Source organism: Microcaecilia unicolor, chromosome 12, assembly GCF_901765095.1.
Source record: "Microcaecilia unicolor chromosome 12, aMicUni1.1, whole genome shotgun sequence".
NCBI lineage: Eukaryota > Metazoa > Chordata > Amphibia > Gymnophiona > Siphonopidae > Microcaecilia > Microcaecilia unicolor.
Window position 1 is genome coordinate 5,480,506 of NC_044042.1, and position 13,937 is coordinate 5,494,442.

The following is a 13,937-nucleotide window of genomic DNA, read 5'->3' on the forward strand; positions in this document are numbered from 1 at the left end:
GCCCTCTAGTCCTAGTATTTTTGGATAGCGTGAACAGTCGCTTCACATCCACCCGATCCATTCCACTCATTATTTTATACACTTCTATCATATCTCCCCTCAGCCGTCTCTTCTCCAAGCTGAAAAGCCCTAGCCTTCTCAGCCTCTCTTCATAGGAAAGTCGTCCCATCCCCACTATCATTTTCGTCGCCCTTCGCTGTACCTTTTCCAATTCTACTATATCTTTTTTGAGATACGGAGACCAGTACTGAACACAATACTCCAGGTGCGGTCGCACCATGGAGCGATACAACGGCATTATAACATCCGCACACCTGGACTCCATACCCTTCCTAATAACACCCAACATTCTATTCGCTTTCCTAGCCGCAGCAGCACACTGAGCAGAAGGTTTCAGCGTATCATCGACGACGACACCCAGATCCCTTTCTTGATCCGTAACTCCTAACGCGGAACCTTGCAAGACGTAGCTATAATTCGGGTTCCTCTTACCCACATGCATCACTTTGCACTTGTCAACATTGAACTTCATCTGCCACTTGCACGCCCATTCTCCCAGTCTCGCAAGGTCCTCCTGTAATCGTTCACATTCCTCCTGCGACTTGACGACCCTGAATAATTTTGTGTCATCGGCGAATTTAATTACCTCACTAGTTATTCCCATCTCTAGGTCATTTATAAATACATTAAAAAGGTAGAGTTTCTTTTTGGTCCACAGGATATCGGGGTGTCCCTTTCTTTCCCTGTTTCTTGCAACCGGCCTCTAGTCTGCAGGACTTCTCGGTAGAGCAGAAAGTGAATGCTCAGAGGTGACCCGCTCTCTCTCTTCCTGCAGGAAAGTTCGGGATGAAAAGGGCTGCTTGAAATTGGACATGCAGAGTACCCCAAACTACCTTTGGCAGCTGGAGGATGTCTTGGGCCAGGGCGCAACAGCCAACGTGTATAAAGCTCGCAACAAGGTAGGGCACTGGGAGAAACAGGGCCGACACCGCTATTCCCTCTAAGCGGAGCGCATGAGCGATTGCTCATACATTTTGGGAATGGCGCTCACAAAAGCTTTTTTGTGTGTGTGTTTTCTATATACAGAAATGCATTGCTAATACTGGCGGGCAAAATTGTTGCTTTTTAAAACTTGTTACTTGCACACACCAGGCCACTCCTTAGAGCAGTGGATCCCAAACCTGGCACCCCAGCCGGTCAGACTTCCAGGATATCTGCAATGAATATTCATGAGAGATATTTGCATGCACTGCCTCTACTGCATGCAAGAATATCAATTGTGGCTATCCCAAAACCCTGACTGGTTGGGGTGCCTCCAGGATCAGGTTTGGGAGCCACTGCCTTGAGGAAACATTGGCTGACCCCCCTCCTGACCCTTATGTTCTCTGGCATTACCAGCATCTGCATTCTTTCCTAGTAGGTGGTGACAGTGCCTTTCGCAACCTAACTGCTGGGTGTGCGTTCGCTGTCTCGCAGGTTGAACTGCGCTGGGCCCTGTTGAGGTTCATTCCACAAGACTGCTAGAGTATGCCCAGTAGTTAAATGGGTGGTGGCAGACTCTCGCGTGTCTTAGAGCAGGGGTTCTCAGCCTGAAGTGGCCTAACGATCCTGGGGAACTGGGTTCGATTCCCACTGCAGCTCCTTGTGACTCTGGGCAAGTCACTTAATCCTCCATTGCCCCTGGTACAAAATAAGTACCTGAATATATGTCAACCGCTTTGAAGGTAGTTGCAAAAACCTCAGAAAGGCAGTATATCAAGTCCCATTAACAAGATTCCATGCATAATGTCAAAGAGTAGCAACATTCCATGTAGAACCCCAAAGAATAACAAGATTCCGGAACCCCAAAGAGTAAGGAGTGGAGGAGTAGCCTAGTGGTTAGTGCAGCAGACTTTGATCCTGGGGAACAGGGTTCGATTCCCACTGCAGCTCCTTGTGACTCTGGGCAAGTCACTTAACCCTCCATTGCCCCAGGTACAAAATAAGTACCTGAATAAATGTAAACCGCTTTAAATGTAGTTGCAAAAACCTCAGGGTGGTGGACTTTGGTCCTGGGGAACTGAGGAACTGAGTTCAATTCCCACTTCAGGCACAGGCAGCTCCTTGTGACTCTGGGCAAGTCACTTAACCCTCCATTGCCCCATGTAAGCCGCATTGAGCCTGCCATGAGTGGGAAAGCGCGGGGTACAAATGTAAAAAAAGAAAAACGGTATACCAAGTCCCAGTTCCCAGTTCCCTTTCCCTATTTGAGATTATACATGGAATGTTGCTAGTGGAGGAGTAGCCTAGTGGTTAGTGCAGCGGATTCTGATCCTGGGGAACTGGGTTCGATTCCCACTACAGCTCCTTGTGACTCTGGGCAAGTCACTTAACCCTCCATTGCCCCTGGTACAAAAATAAGTACCTGAATATATGTAAACCGCTTTGAATGTAGTTGCAAAATACCACAGAAAGGTGTTATATCAAGTCCCATTTCCCTTCCTTTCCCTAATGGTTAGTGCAGTGGACTTTGATCCTGGCAACCTGCGTTCAATTCCTACTGCAGCTGGTTGTGACCTTGGGCAAGTCACTTAACCCTCCATTGCCCCAGGTACAAAAACTTAGATTGTGAGCCCTGTAAGGACAGAGAAAGTAACTGCATATAATGTGTACAGTGCTGCATACGTCTAGTAGCGCTATAGAAATGATAGGTAGTAGTAGTAATCCTCGGGACACAACCCTCCAGCCAGGTTTTCAGGATTCCCATGTTGAATATATTTGCATAGAATGACCATTTCGAGGGGGAGGTGGTAACCGGGCAGTGATTACGAGGGGAGGGACTGCGCTGTGGAAATCTCTGAATGTGATGGCTCTGGTGTGCTTATGTCTAAAAGTAACTACAACCTTTATTTGAGTAGCTGTTAAATGACTCGCAATTCTACACAATGCTGTAACTTAATTCTCCCGGTGTGTTCTTACAGAAGACGGGCGAGCTGGTTGCCGTCAAGGTGTTCAACAATGTTAGCTATCTGCGGCCCTATGAGGTCCAGATGCGGGAGTTTGAGATGCTGCGGAAACTGAACCATAAGAACATCGTCCGGCTGTTTGCGGTGGAAGAATGCGTACGTATCACCTTCTCCCAATGTTCGAATATCCATGTTGAAGGGGGCATTAGGAGAGCAATGTTACAGATCTGTGCTGGCACAGTCAAATGTCTCTCCTCTTCCCCCCCCCCCCCCCCCCCCCCCCCCCCCAACACAGCACACACACTTGAAACCCTTATCATGGGAGTCAGCACTTCAGAGACCTGCCAGGTTGACTTGGGGTGGTGAGATTAGGAAACATGAACCCTCTCCATGATCTGTAAGAGTTAATTACTGTCATTCCCTTTTCCACCCAGACACAACTTCACAGATTATTTAAAACGGGCTAGTATGGGGTTTTGGCAAGGCCCCCTCCCCTCGCCGCTACCGGTCCCCCGGAGTTGCCGCCACCACCCCTGCACCCGGCCCGGGCCCTCTCTTCGGTATTGAACTTACATCGGCGAAACGCAGGCAGCACGCAGATCAGCTGAGCTCCCGTCAGCCTTCCTTCTCTGCCTGCGTCCCGCCCTCGTGTGACATAACGTCGGCAAGGGCGGGACACAGGCAGGGAAGAAAGGGCGACGGGAGCTCAGCTGTTCTGCGTGCTGCGTTTTGCCGATGTAAGTTCAATACCGAAGAGAGGCCCGGGCCGGGTGGAGGGCGGCGGCGGCGGCGGCGACCTCAGGGGGGGAAGCGGTAGCGACGCCGGTGGCTTCGCGCAGTTTCCCTCTCTGTCCCGTTCCCGTCATCACGTATTGACGCGGGGGCGGGACAGAGAGGGAAGTCTCTACTGCGCATTTGCGAGTGAGTACGGTCACTCGCCATTTATATGTTTGATGCTTCAATTAAATTGCTTTTTGGCAAAAAGAAATATGATTAGGATGATGCCAGTGGCATCCGGGGCAGAGCACCCCCCCCCTCTCTTCCAAGCAAGGGGGTGCACGGATCAGGTGCATGCTGCTGGCTCCGCTGGTCCCGTGCCTCCTCAGACATCAAGTTCCGGGACAGGGGAGTGGCAGAGCTGACAACACGCAACCGCCCCGCCCTACGTACACCACTGCTAGCAAAAGGGTATTGGTTGCCGGTGACCTTTAGGGAGCTTTCTGTACTGGCCTCTTCCCATTTATATCTACCAGGAATTCTTCTAATTCCTTATCTACCATCAAAATTTTTTGTCTTCCCAGCAACATCTTTTGGTTGTACCAACTCTCGTGAAGATACATAGTAACATAGTAACATAGTAGATGACGGCAGAAAAAGACCTGCACGGTCCATCCAGTCTGCCCAAGATAAACTCATGTGTATACCTTACCTTGATCTGTACCTGTCTTTCCCAGGGCACAGACCGTATAAGTCCGCCCAGCAGTTTTTCCCGCCTCCCAACCACCTGTCCTGTCTTCCATCACCGGCTCTGGCACAGACCGTATAAAAAAGTCTGCCCTCCCCTATCCTCGCCTCCCAACCACCACCCCCTCTTCCCCCCACCTGCTCTGCCACCCAATTGTAGCTAAGCTTCTGAGGATCCATTCCTTCTGCACAGGATTCCTTTATGCACATCCCATGCATGTTTGAATTCGGTTACTGTTTTCATCGCCACCACCTCCCGCGGGAGGGCATTCCAAGCATCCACCACCCTCTCCGTGAAAAAATACTTCCTGACATCTTTTCTGAGTCTGCCCCCCTTCAATCTCATTTCATGTCCTCTCGTTCTACCGCCTTCCCATCTCCGGAAAAGATTTGTTTGCGGATTAATACCTTTCAAATATTTGAACGTCTGTATCATATCGCCCCTGTTCCTCCTTTCCTCCAGGGTATATATGTTCAGGTCAGCAAGTCTCTCTTCATACGTTTTGGAACGTAAATCCCATACCATCCTTGTAGCTTTTCTTTGCACCGCTTCCATTTTTTTGACATCCTTCTCAAGGTACGGCCTCCAAAACTGAACACAATACTCCAGGTGGGGCCTCACCAAAGTCTTATACAGGGCATTAAAACCTCCCTTCTTCTGCTGGTCACACCTCTCTCTATACAGCCTAGCAATCTTCTAGCTACTGCCACTGCCTTGTCGCACTGTTTCGTCGCCTTCAGCTCCTCAGATACTATCACCCCAAGATCCCTCTCCCCGTCTGTACCTATCAGACTCTCCCCGCCTAACACATACGTCTCCCTTGGATTTCTACTCCCTAAGTGCATCACTTTGCATTTCTTCGCACCTGGACATGGCACAGTAGTTGGAACGAAAGGACAGTGCTGGGCAGACTTCTACTGTCTGTGTCCCAGAAATGGCAAAGAAAGACCATGACCATGTATTTTATATTTATTTATTTATTTATTGCATTTGTATCCCACATTTTCCCACCTATTTGCAGGCTCAATGTGGCTTACATTATGCCGTAATGGCGATCACCATTTCCGGAACTGAGAAATAAAAAGTGGTATTGCATTAAAGTTCGTAAATGATATCACGTTCATTGTTGGTTTAATCATGAACTGATAATGAGTGTGACTGTTGGGCAGACTGGATGGACCGTTCCAGTCTTTATTTGCCGTCATTTACTATGTTAGTATGCTATATTATAATCCTACTACTACTACTATTTAGCATTTCTGTAGCGCTACAAGGCGTACGCAGCGCTGCACAAACATAGAAGAAAGACAGTCCCTGCTCAAAGAGCTTACAATCTAATAGACAAAAAATAAATAAAGTAAGCAAATCAAATCAATTAATGTGAACGGGAAGGAAGAGAGGAGGGTAGGTGGAGGCGAGTGGTTACGAGTCAAAAGCAATGTTAAAGAGGTGGGCTTTCAGTCTAGATTTAAAGGTGGCCAAGGATGGGGCAAGACGTAGGGGCTCAGGAAGTTTATTCCAGGCGTAGGGTGCAGCGAGACAGAAGGCGCGAAGTCTGGAGTTGGCAGTAGTGGAGAAGGGAACAGATAAGAAGGATTTATCCATGGAGCGGAGTGCACGGGAAGGGGTGTAGGGAAGGACGAGTGTGGAGAGATACTGGGGAGCAGCAGAGTGAGTACATTTATAGCTTAGTAGAAGAATGCAACAAATAAATAATCCACACTACATATTCCTTAGAGTCCTTGGAGATGGCTGCCCCCGTTCCATTATCCCCCTCTCTGTCACCTACGAACCTCAATGCAGTATAACTCTGTATTTCTCATTCCGGAAATGGCGATCGCCATTAAGAAACAATGTAAGCCACATTGAGCCTGCAAATAGGTGGGAAAAAGTGGGATACAAATGCAACAAATAAATAAATATTCATTCTGAGACTTCTTATGGTACATTTAAATGCCTTTTAAACTTACCACTACACTCGAGCATTCCCTGTTGAGTAACTTGGTGACTCCCTTCCTTGGTGAATCCTACCCCACGGTTCCTTTCTGTGGGTAACAACCTGAGCTCCTGTCCTTATGCTTTTGCACTGCTTTTTCTTATATTCCCCCCACCCCCCCTTTTCTTCTTTATTGTACCACACTCATTGTTGGTTTAATGATGAATTGATAATGAGTGTGACTTGGGCAGACTGACTGGACCGTTCAGATCTTCATCTGCTGTCATCTACTATGTTACTATGTATATGACTCCGCTTATACACCATATTGAGATGTTGCAACATAGTAACATAGTAAATGACGGCAGATAAAGACCTGTACGGTCCATCCAGTCCGCCCAACAGGATAAACTCATTTTACATGGTATGTGATACTTTATACCCGAGTTTGATTTGTCCTTGCCTTTCTCAGGGCACAGACCGTAGAAGTCTGGCCAGCACTGTTCTTGTACTAAAAGTTCTGAAGATTCTGGAATCCTAAAGAGTTACAAGATTCCGGAATCCCAATTAGTAGCAACATTCCATGTAGAACCCCAAAGAGTAACATAGTAAATGACGGCAAATAAAGACCTTACGGTCCATCCAGTCTGCCCAACAAGATAAACTCATTTTACATGGTATGTGATACTTTATACCCGAGTTTGATTTGTCCTTGCCATTCTCGGGGCACAGACCGTAGAAGTCTGCCCAGCACTCTTCTTGTACTAAGTTCTGAAGCTAAAGTCGAAACCCCTTAAAATTTTCACTCCAGCCCATCCATAGCTATTCAGTCACGATCAGGGCGTAGACCGTAGAAGTCTGCCCAGCACTGTTCTTGTACTAAAAGTTCTGAAGATTCTGGAATCCTAAAGAGTTACAAGATTCCGGAATCCCAATTAGTAGCAACATTCCATGTAGAACCCCAAAGAGTAACATAGTAACATATAGTAGCATAGTAAATGGCGGCAGATAAAGACCTGTACGGTCCATGCAGTCTACCAAATAAGATAAACTCAATTTACATGGTATGTGATACTTTATACCCGAGTTTGATTTGTCCACGCTATTCTCAGGGCACACACCATAGAAGTCTGCCCAGCACTCTTCTTGTACTAAGTTCTGAAGCTAACGTCGAAGCCCCTTAAAATTTAGACTCCAGCCCATCCTATAGCCCACTCAATCTACCACTCTTGGAGCTTAACAAACACACATAATATTCCATAAAACGATTAACAGAAAGACTAAAAATATATAAACCAAATTTATACATTTTTTATCTGTGTGCCCAGACTATCTGACGTGGAAGGGCATAATCGAAAGGGACGCCCAAATTTTGCTGAGGACGTCCTTGCAAAACATCCCGATGGAGGAGCGGGGAAACGCATATTATCGAAACAAGATGGATATCCATCTTTCGTTTCAATAATACGGTCAGAGATGCCCAAACTTTGACATTTAGGTCGTCTTTAGAGATGTTGTAACTTCTACCTCTTGTCCTGTTCCTCTGTCATTGATTTGGTCCTGACCCATTTGTAACCCGCTTAGATCATTTTGTTTCACTTTGTGGGGTATCGGAGAAAGCTGCTTTGTGGAGGATGCCGGGGTGTTCGAATTCTTTGACGGGAGTGATACTGTTGTGTACGAGTCAGTTAGTGACCTTCAATGTGTCCTTGATGCTGAAGATCACGGTAACAAGGTGTCTCCTGCCCTCAGGGAAGCACCAAGCAGAAGGTCCTGGTGATGGAGTACTGTTCCAGCGGCAGCCTGCTGACGATCTTAGAGGAACCGGAAAATGCTTTTGGATTGTCCGAGTCTGAATTTCTCATTGTGCTGCAGGGTGTGGGTGAGTGGATTCCCCTTCTGGTACTGGAGGGAAGGGGACATGGATGCCCTTTAGGGTATGGGGAGGGATTGAGGTGAATCCATTGCTTGTAAAAAGTTGAATCACATGCATTCCCCTCCCCCTTCCCTCTCTAACACCTGGAAATGCCCTTCCCCAGGTCTGCATGCCTAGATGGGGTCAATATCTGTCTGTACTTATCCAGATAGTGCTGTTAAAAATTACCATGGACCACTGTCTGGATGGTGCAAGGGCAGAACTCGGAGTTACCCGGTTAAGCTACCAGTGTTTAGTAACTCTCCAGGCTGTTCTAACTTTGAGGCAGATGCAGCAACCAAACGTAAAAAAATCTAAATCGTTAAAAGTCCCTAACGATTTTAAAAAAACGAAGAATGCACCAAAAAAAAAAGTCACACATGCTGAGATCGGTATTGAAACGTACAATGTATCAAAGAATCACAATACACATCGGTAATCGGCCCCCAAACCATGCGCAGAGCAGCCAAGCGTTATGTTAGCTGCTCTGCGCATGCCACAAACAGTCAAAACACAAGCACATGGCTCCCAAATCAAAACAAAATAAAAAAAGGGTCGGGAGGGGGCAAAGGCGCTTGTCAGGAGCGTCCTGTATGGCCGTCCTTGCCCCTCCCCGCCCGAGGTCGCCGTTCCTCCCTCCCCCACTTCCCCCTGCATTCTAAATTAAAAAGCAAACATACCTTTAGCAGCCCCGGCCCCCCCCCCTCCCTCTTGGGGTCATCGCCACCATTCCCCTCCTCCATCGGGCCCCCCTCCCTCTTACCGGGCCCGTGCAGTGCCTCTCTCCTCTGTCCAAAGGCGCTGCACGGGCAAGAAGAAAGCTGATGCCTGCCTTCACCCAGCTTCGGTCACGCGTCTCTCTCCTCCTGCGCCCGCCCCTGTCTGACGTCAGTAACCTACGTAGGAGGAGAGAGACGCGCGACCGAAGCTGTGCGAAGGCAGGCATCAGCTTTCTTCTTGCCCGTGCAGCGCCTTTGGACAGAGGAGAGAGGCACTGCACGGGCCCGGTAAGAGGGAGGGGGGCCCGATGGAGGAGGGGAATGGCGGCGACGACCCCAAGAGGGGGCGGGGCACAGGGCGGAGGATGTCGGGAGGCGGAGCTGAGGGGAGACAGAGTAGTGAGGAAGGGAGGGGGGGCCGGGGCTGCTAAAGGTACGTTTGCTTTTCTTCTTGCTTTTTAATTTAGAATGCAGGGGGAAGTGGGGCAGGGGGGAACGGCGACCATGGGTGGGGGGGGGGCAAGGACGGCCATACAGGACGCTCCTGACGAGCACCTTTGCCCCCTCCCGACCTTTTTTTTTATTTTTGTTTTTATTTGGGAGCCATGTGCTTGTGTTTTGTTTGCAGTCTGAGGACGGGGATGCATGCCTAGAAAAAAAATATTTTTGAACTCCTTGGGGCTTGTAGAGGCTTCTGTTTATGGATTGTGCCTTTCAGTTTCCTTTTGACCAATCACAGTGCTATTAGCTCTGCTAATGCGCTGGGATTGGCTCACAGTTTGTTTGTTTTTTCACTTTACAATTTTTCCTGGCACAGAGCTGTCCTAACGAGAGGTCCAGACCTCTCGTTAGATTTCCTGCCTTTTTCCTGCGTAAAGGCAATCGGAAAAGGTTAGTGCATCTCGTTTCAATGGGGTTTTCACACTAATTGCTCATCTCCATTCCGTTTTCGTTAGCTGCTAGCTTCCTCGGTAAAAGCCCTTTGATGCATGCAACGGATCAAATTTTCCTCCGTTGGAGGGTCATTAAAGGCTCATTAAGCTTTAGTGCATCTGCCTCTTTATCTGAGTATCACTTATCACCTGGCAGATGCCGATGGTCCCTTCATACCAAAACCTTGTTGACCTTGACTGACACTTAGTTACAATTCATTTTGATTGGATTCATTGATTGTGGTTTCTGTTTTAGTTTTGGTTTTATTATGTACTAGTAAAAAAGGCCCGTTTCTGACAGAAATGAAACGGGCGCTAGCAAGGTTTTCCTCGGAGTGTGTGTGTCAGTGAGAGAATGAGAGAGAGACAGAAACAGTGTGTGTGTGTGTGTGTTTGTGTGTGTGTTTGTGTGTGTGTGTGTGTTTGTGTGTGTTTGTGTGAGACAGTGTGTGTGTGTGTGTTTGTGTGAGAGAGAGTGTGTGAGAGACAGAGTGACTGTGTGTGTGTGTGAGAGAGAGTGTGTCAGAGAGAGTGTGTGTGAGAGACAGAGTGACTGTGTGTGTGTGTGAGAGAGAGTGTGTCAGAGAGAGTGTATGTGAGAGACAGTGAGTGAGTGTGTGCCCCCCCTCGCAGGGCCCCCCCTCCAGCCATCCATGTCCAGTGACCCTTCCCTCCCCCCGGCGCATCAAACCCCCTCGCCACCCGCAGCTACCACTGGTAACGCTATGCGGCCGCTGCTGCTTCTCCTGTTGAGCAGCAGCGTCGGCTACAAAAAGAAAAAAAGCAATAAATGTTTTTAAACATCAAGAACTGCACTGCAGACAGCCATCAGGCATTGGCTGTTGGCTCTGCAGCCGCTCCTCCTCTCGCCTCTCACGTCGCTGCGCTCCTCCGGCGCCTTCACTGATGATCTCTTTCTGACTCTTTACGTCCTGCATGGGGCTACATAAAGGACGTGCACGCAGGGTCGGTGGCAGTGGGGAGGGTCGGTGGCTGGGGGGGAGGTCAAATGTAAAGGGGGCCCATGCTCCCGTGGCCCCACCTGGCTACGCCCATGAGTGGTGTAGTCAGGGCAGGAGTGATCTCCAGTCGCTGTTGTCCATATCGGCTCTACTCTCAAAATGGCTGTCCTGACCTCTTGATGGAAGTCTCGTGAGATTCAAAATGTCTGCCATGACTCTAGTGGCAATCTCGCGAGACTACCACAAGAGGTCAGGGCAGCCATTTTGAGAGCATAGCCAGCACTGGCAGGAGCGACTGGGAATCAGGCCTGCCCTGACTACACCCCTAGTCCACTAGGGATTGTAAGATAGGCCGAAGGTCACCTACAGGGGAGAAAAAGCCACTCCTGTTTGGAGGGCAGAGGGAGTGAACGAAGGAGACAAAATGGGGCAAAGCTTCCACCGAAAACACGTGGTCAGTTTCAGCCGAAACAGAAGCCATAGTATTAGCCTTTTGGCTAAAACTGAAACCAGGCAGAAAAGGGAGTAACCAAATTCAGTTGGCCTCTGATCTGACATCTCTTTCTCACTCTTCTCCAGTGGCTGGCATGAATCACCTTCGGGAGAACGGTGTTCTCCACCGAGATATTAAGCCTGGGAACATAATGCGTCAGATAGGGGAAAACGGACAGAGCATTTACAAGCTGACAGATTTTGGAGCAGCCCGGGAATTGGATGATGATGAGAAATTTGTGTCCATCTATGGGACGGAGGAGTATCTGGTGAGTAAAGTGGATAATATTGCCTTGGTACTGGAGTTAGGGTCCCTGTGTGACTGAATGTTCAGAGGTTAGGCTTTTTTTCCCTGATTGATGCATTTTGTAAGGGGTCTAATCCTAGGTTTGTAACTTGACAGAAAAGCCAGTCTGGTAAATCTCTTGCAGGTTTGCTAAACCTTGTACAGAAGTGAGACAGATCACAAGCCCATTCTCTCTCCCTATTGTAGTATCTGCCTTCTCTCAACCTCGCTCTCAACGTTGCTGAGAATCCACCACATCCATCCAGGGTTTAATCCTTAGGCCTCCCTTACAGTGATCCCATGTGCCTGTCTCAATCTTTTACACCTCATTCCTCCCTGCTGAGGATTCCTGTATCCATCCTGAGCTTTACCCTTTGCTTCCCCATCACCAAAAACTTCCCCTCTCTAGCCCATGTGTCCTTGATTTGGAAAATAAACGGCCTGCTTTCAGTGTTTGTGATACTATGAATTATTCCATCCTTTTCAGGCTTGCCAAATTGAAAAAAATTTCCCACACAAAACCCCGCCCCCGCCATCATCACCCCGCCCCCGTCGTCATCACCCTGCCCCTGCCGTCATCAGCTCCACCCCCAACATCACTAACCACGCCCACAACATCACTAACCACGCCCACCGCAACCCGCAATGGCCAAACATTTCCCGCAGCGGGTCGCGTAAAGCCGCCCAATTGGGCGGGAAAACCACAACCTTGGCAACAGTGTGCTGGGCAGACTTCTATGATCTGTGCCCTGAAAATGACAGATACAAATCAAGGTAAGGTATACACAAAAAGTAGCACATATGAGTTTATCTTGTTGGGCAGACTGGATGGACCGTGCAGGTCTTTTTCTGCCGTCATCTACTACGTTACTATGATAGAAAAACAGTGGGTGTGATTTTTATATTTCTGGTCCCTAAATTACATATCCATCTATCTCCTGTAGCAGTGGTTCCCAAACCTGGTCCTGGAGGCACCTCAGCCAGTCAGGTTTTCAGGATATCCACAATGAATATTCAGTGCATGTAAATCTCACTCATAAATATTCATTGTGGCTATCCTGGAAACCTGACTGGCTGAGGTGCCTCCAGGACCAGGTTTGGGACAAATGCTTCATCTTTGCACTCTGACCCACCAGCAAGCTCTGTTCCATCAGGGAATCCTTCAGTTGACCCTGGCTGCAAACTAAACTGAGGATTCTGGGAAGTGTAGTACATAGCAGTGGGAAAGGCGGAAAACCTGGCCTGACCCTCGGATTCTTTTTTTTTCTTTTCTTTCTGATTTTAGCACCCAGATATGTATGAGCGTGCAGTACTGAAGAAACCGCAGCAGAAGGCTTACGGAGTGACCGTGGATCTTTGGAGTATTGGGGTGACGTTCTACCATGCGGCCACCGGCAGTCTCCCCTTCGTCCCCTTCGGAGGACCCCGCAGGAACAAGGAAGTGATGTAATGTCATCCCAGTTCTAGCGCTTTTCTCCTGTTCCCTTTGTCAGCCTTTGTGGGATTTAGGTTGAAGCTCCACCTCTATGAAAGTGAGATGTGATTGCAATTAATTAGAACACGGAGAGGATTTACCCCAGCTATTTCTGCACAGAGCCCTGCCCCCGTTCACCTCAGTCCTGCCTTGCAGCACCCCTGCTGTTTCCAGGACTGAGACCCTCAGGTGTGTCAGTTCTCTCCAGACATAATTACAAAATCTCTGCCTCTCTTCAGGCATAAAATTACAACCGAGAAGCCACATGGAGCCATAGCTGGAGTTCAGAGGAAGGAAAACGGTGCCATCGAGTGGATGTACGACCTGCCAATCACATGCAGGCTTTCAGCGTGAGTGTGCAGTTTGCATTAATTGCTCAGGACTGTAATTAGCTGATTGCAAAACACAGGAAGCTGTAGTTAGCTGAACTGAGTGATTTCCCAGGATGCCAGGGTCTCGGGTCATTAAACATGATACCTAGGGTAAGTTATTCCAGGCTCCGAAACTGAGGAGAACCCAGCCTACTAATGAGCTCTGGGGTCTTCTCTCTCTCTCTCTGCCCTGAGCCAGTACATTGGTGGTTAGTTCTAACTCTGAAGCCGGTGTCAATCGATGGTAAGGACTTGAATCCCGACCACTTCTCGTTCATGCTGCACTTTTCAGTCTTGGATGTGGTAAATGCAAATGATTTGTTTTTCACCAGTCCATGAGGTACAGCTGGTTTGTAAGTGAGACCCTCTGCTTGAAGTAAGAGGGCTTCACAAATCAAGCACAGCTGCCACCTGTGAACGTAAGGGGGAGAGGAGGGAGC

At 48.5% G+C, this 13,937-nt stretch overlaps 1 protein-coding gene across 1 annotated transcript in view; it reads left to right on the forward strand.

The window, feature by feature from the left end:
• Positions 1–13,937, forward strand: part of IKBKE (inhibitor of nuclear factor kappa B kinase subunit epsilon) — a 52,934-nt gene that overhangs the window by 1,636 nt on the left and 37,361 nt on the right. Inside the window, 6 exon segments of the mRNA XM_030221847.1 lie at positions 836–959; positions 2,961–3,101; positions 8,099–8,228; positions 11,454–11,635; positions 12,938–13,098; positions 13,366–13,476. Coding sequence (XP_030077707.1) covers positions 873–959; positions 2,961–3,101; positions 8,099–8,228; positions 11,454–11,635; positions 12,938–13,098; positions 13,366–13,476 — 812 coding nt within the window. The 5' untranslated portion in view covers positions 836–872.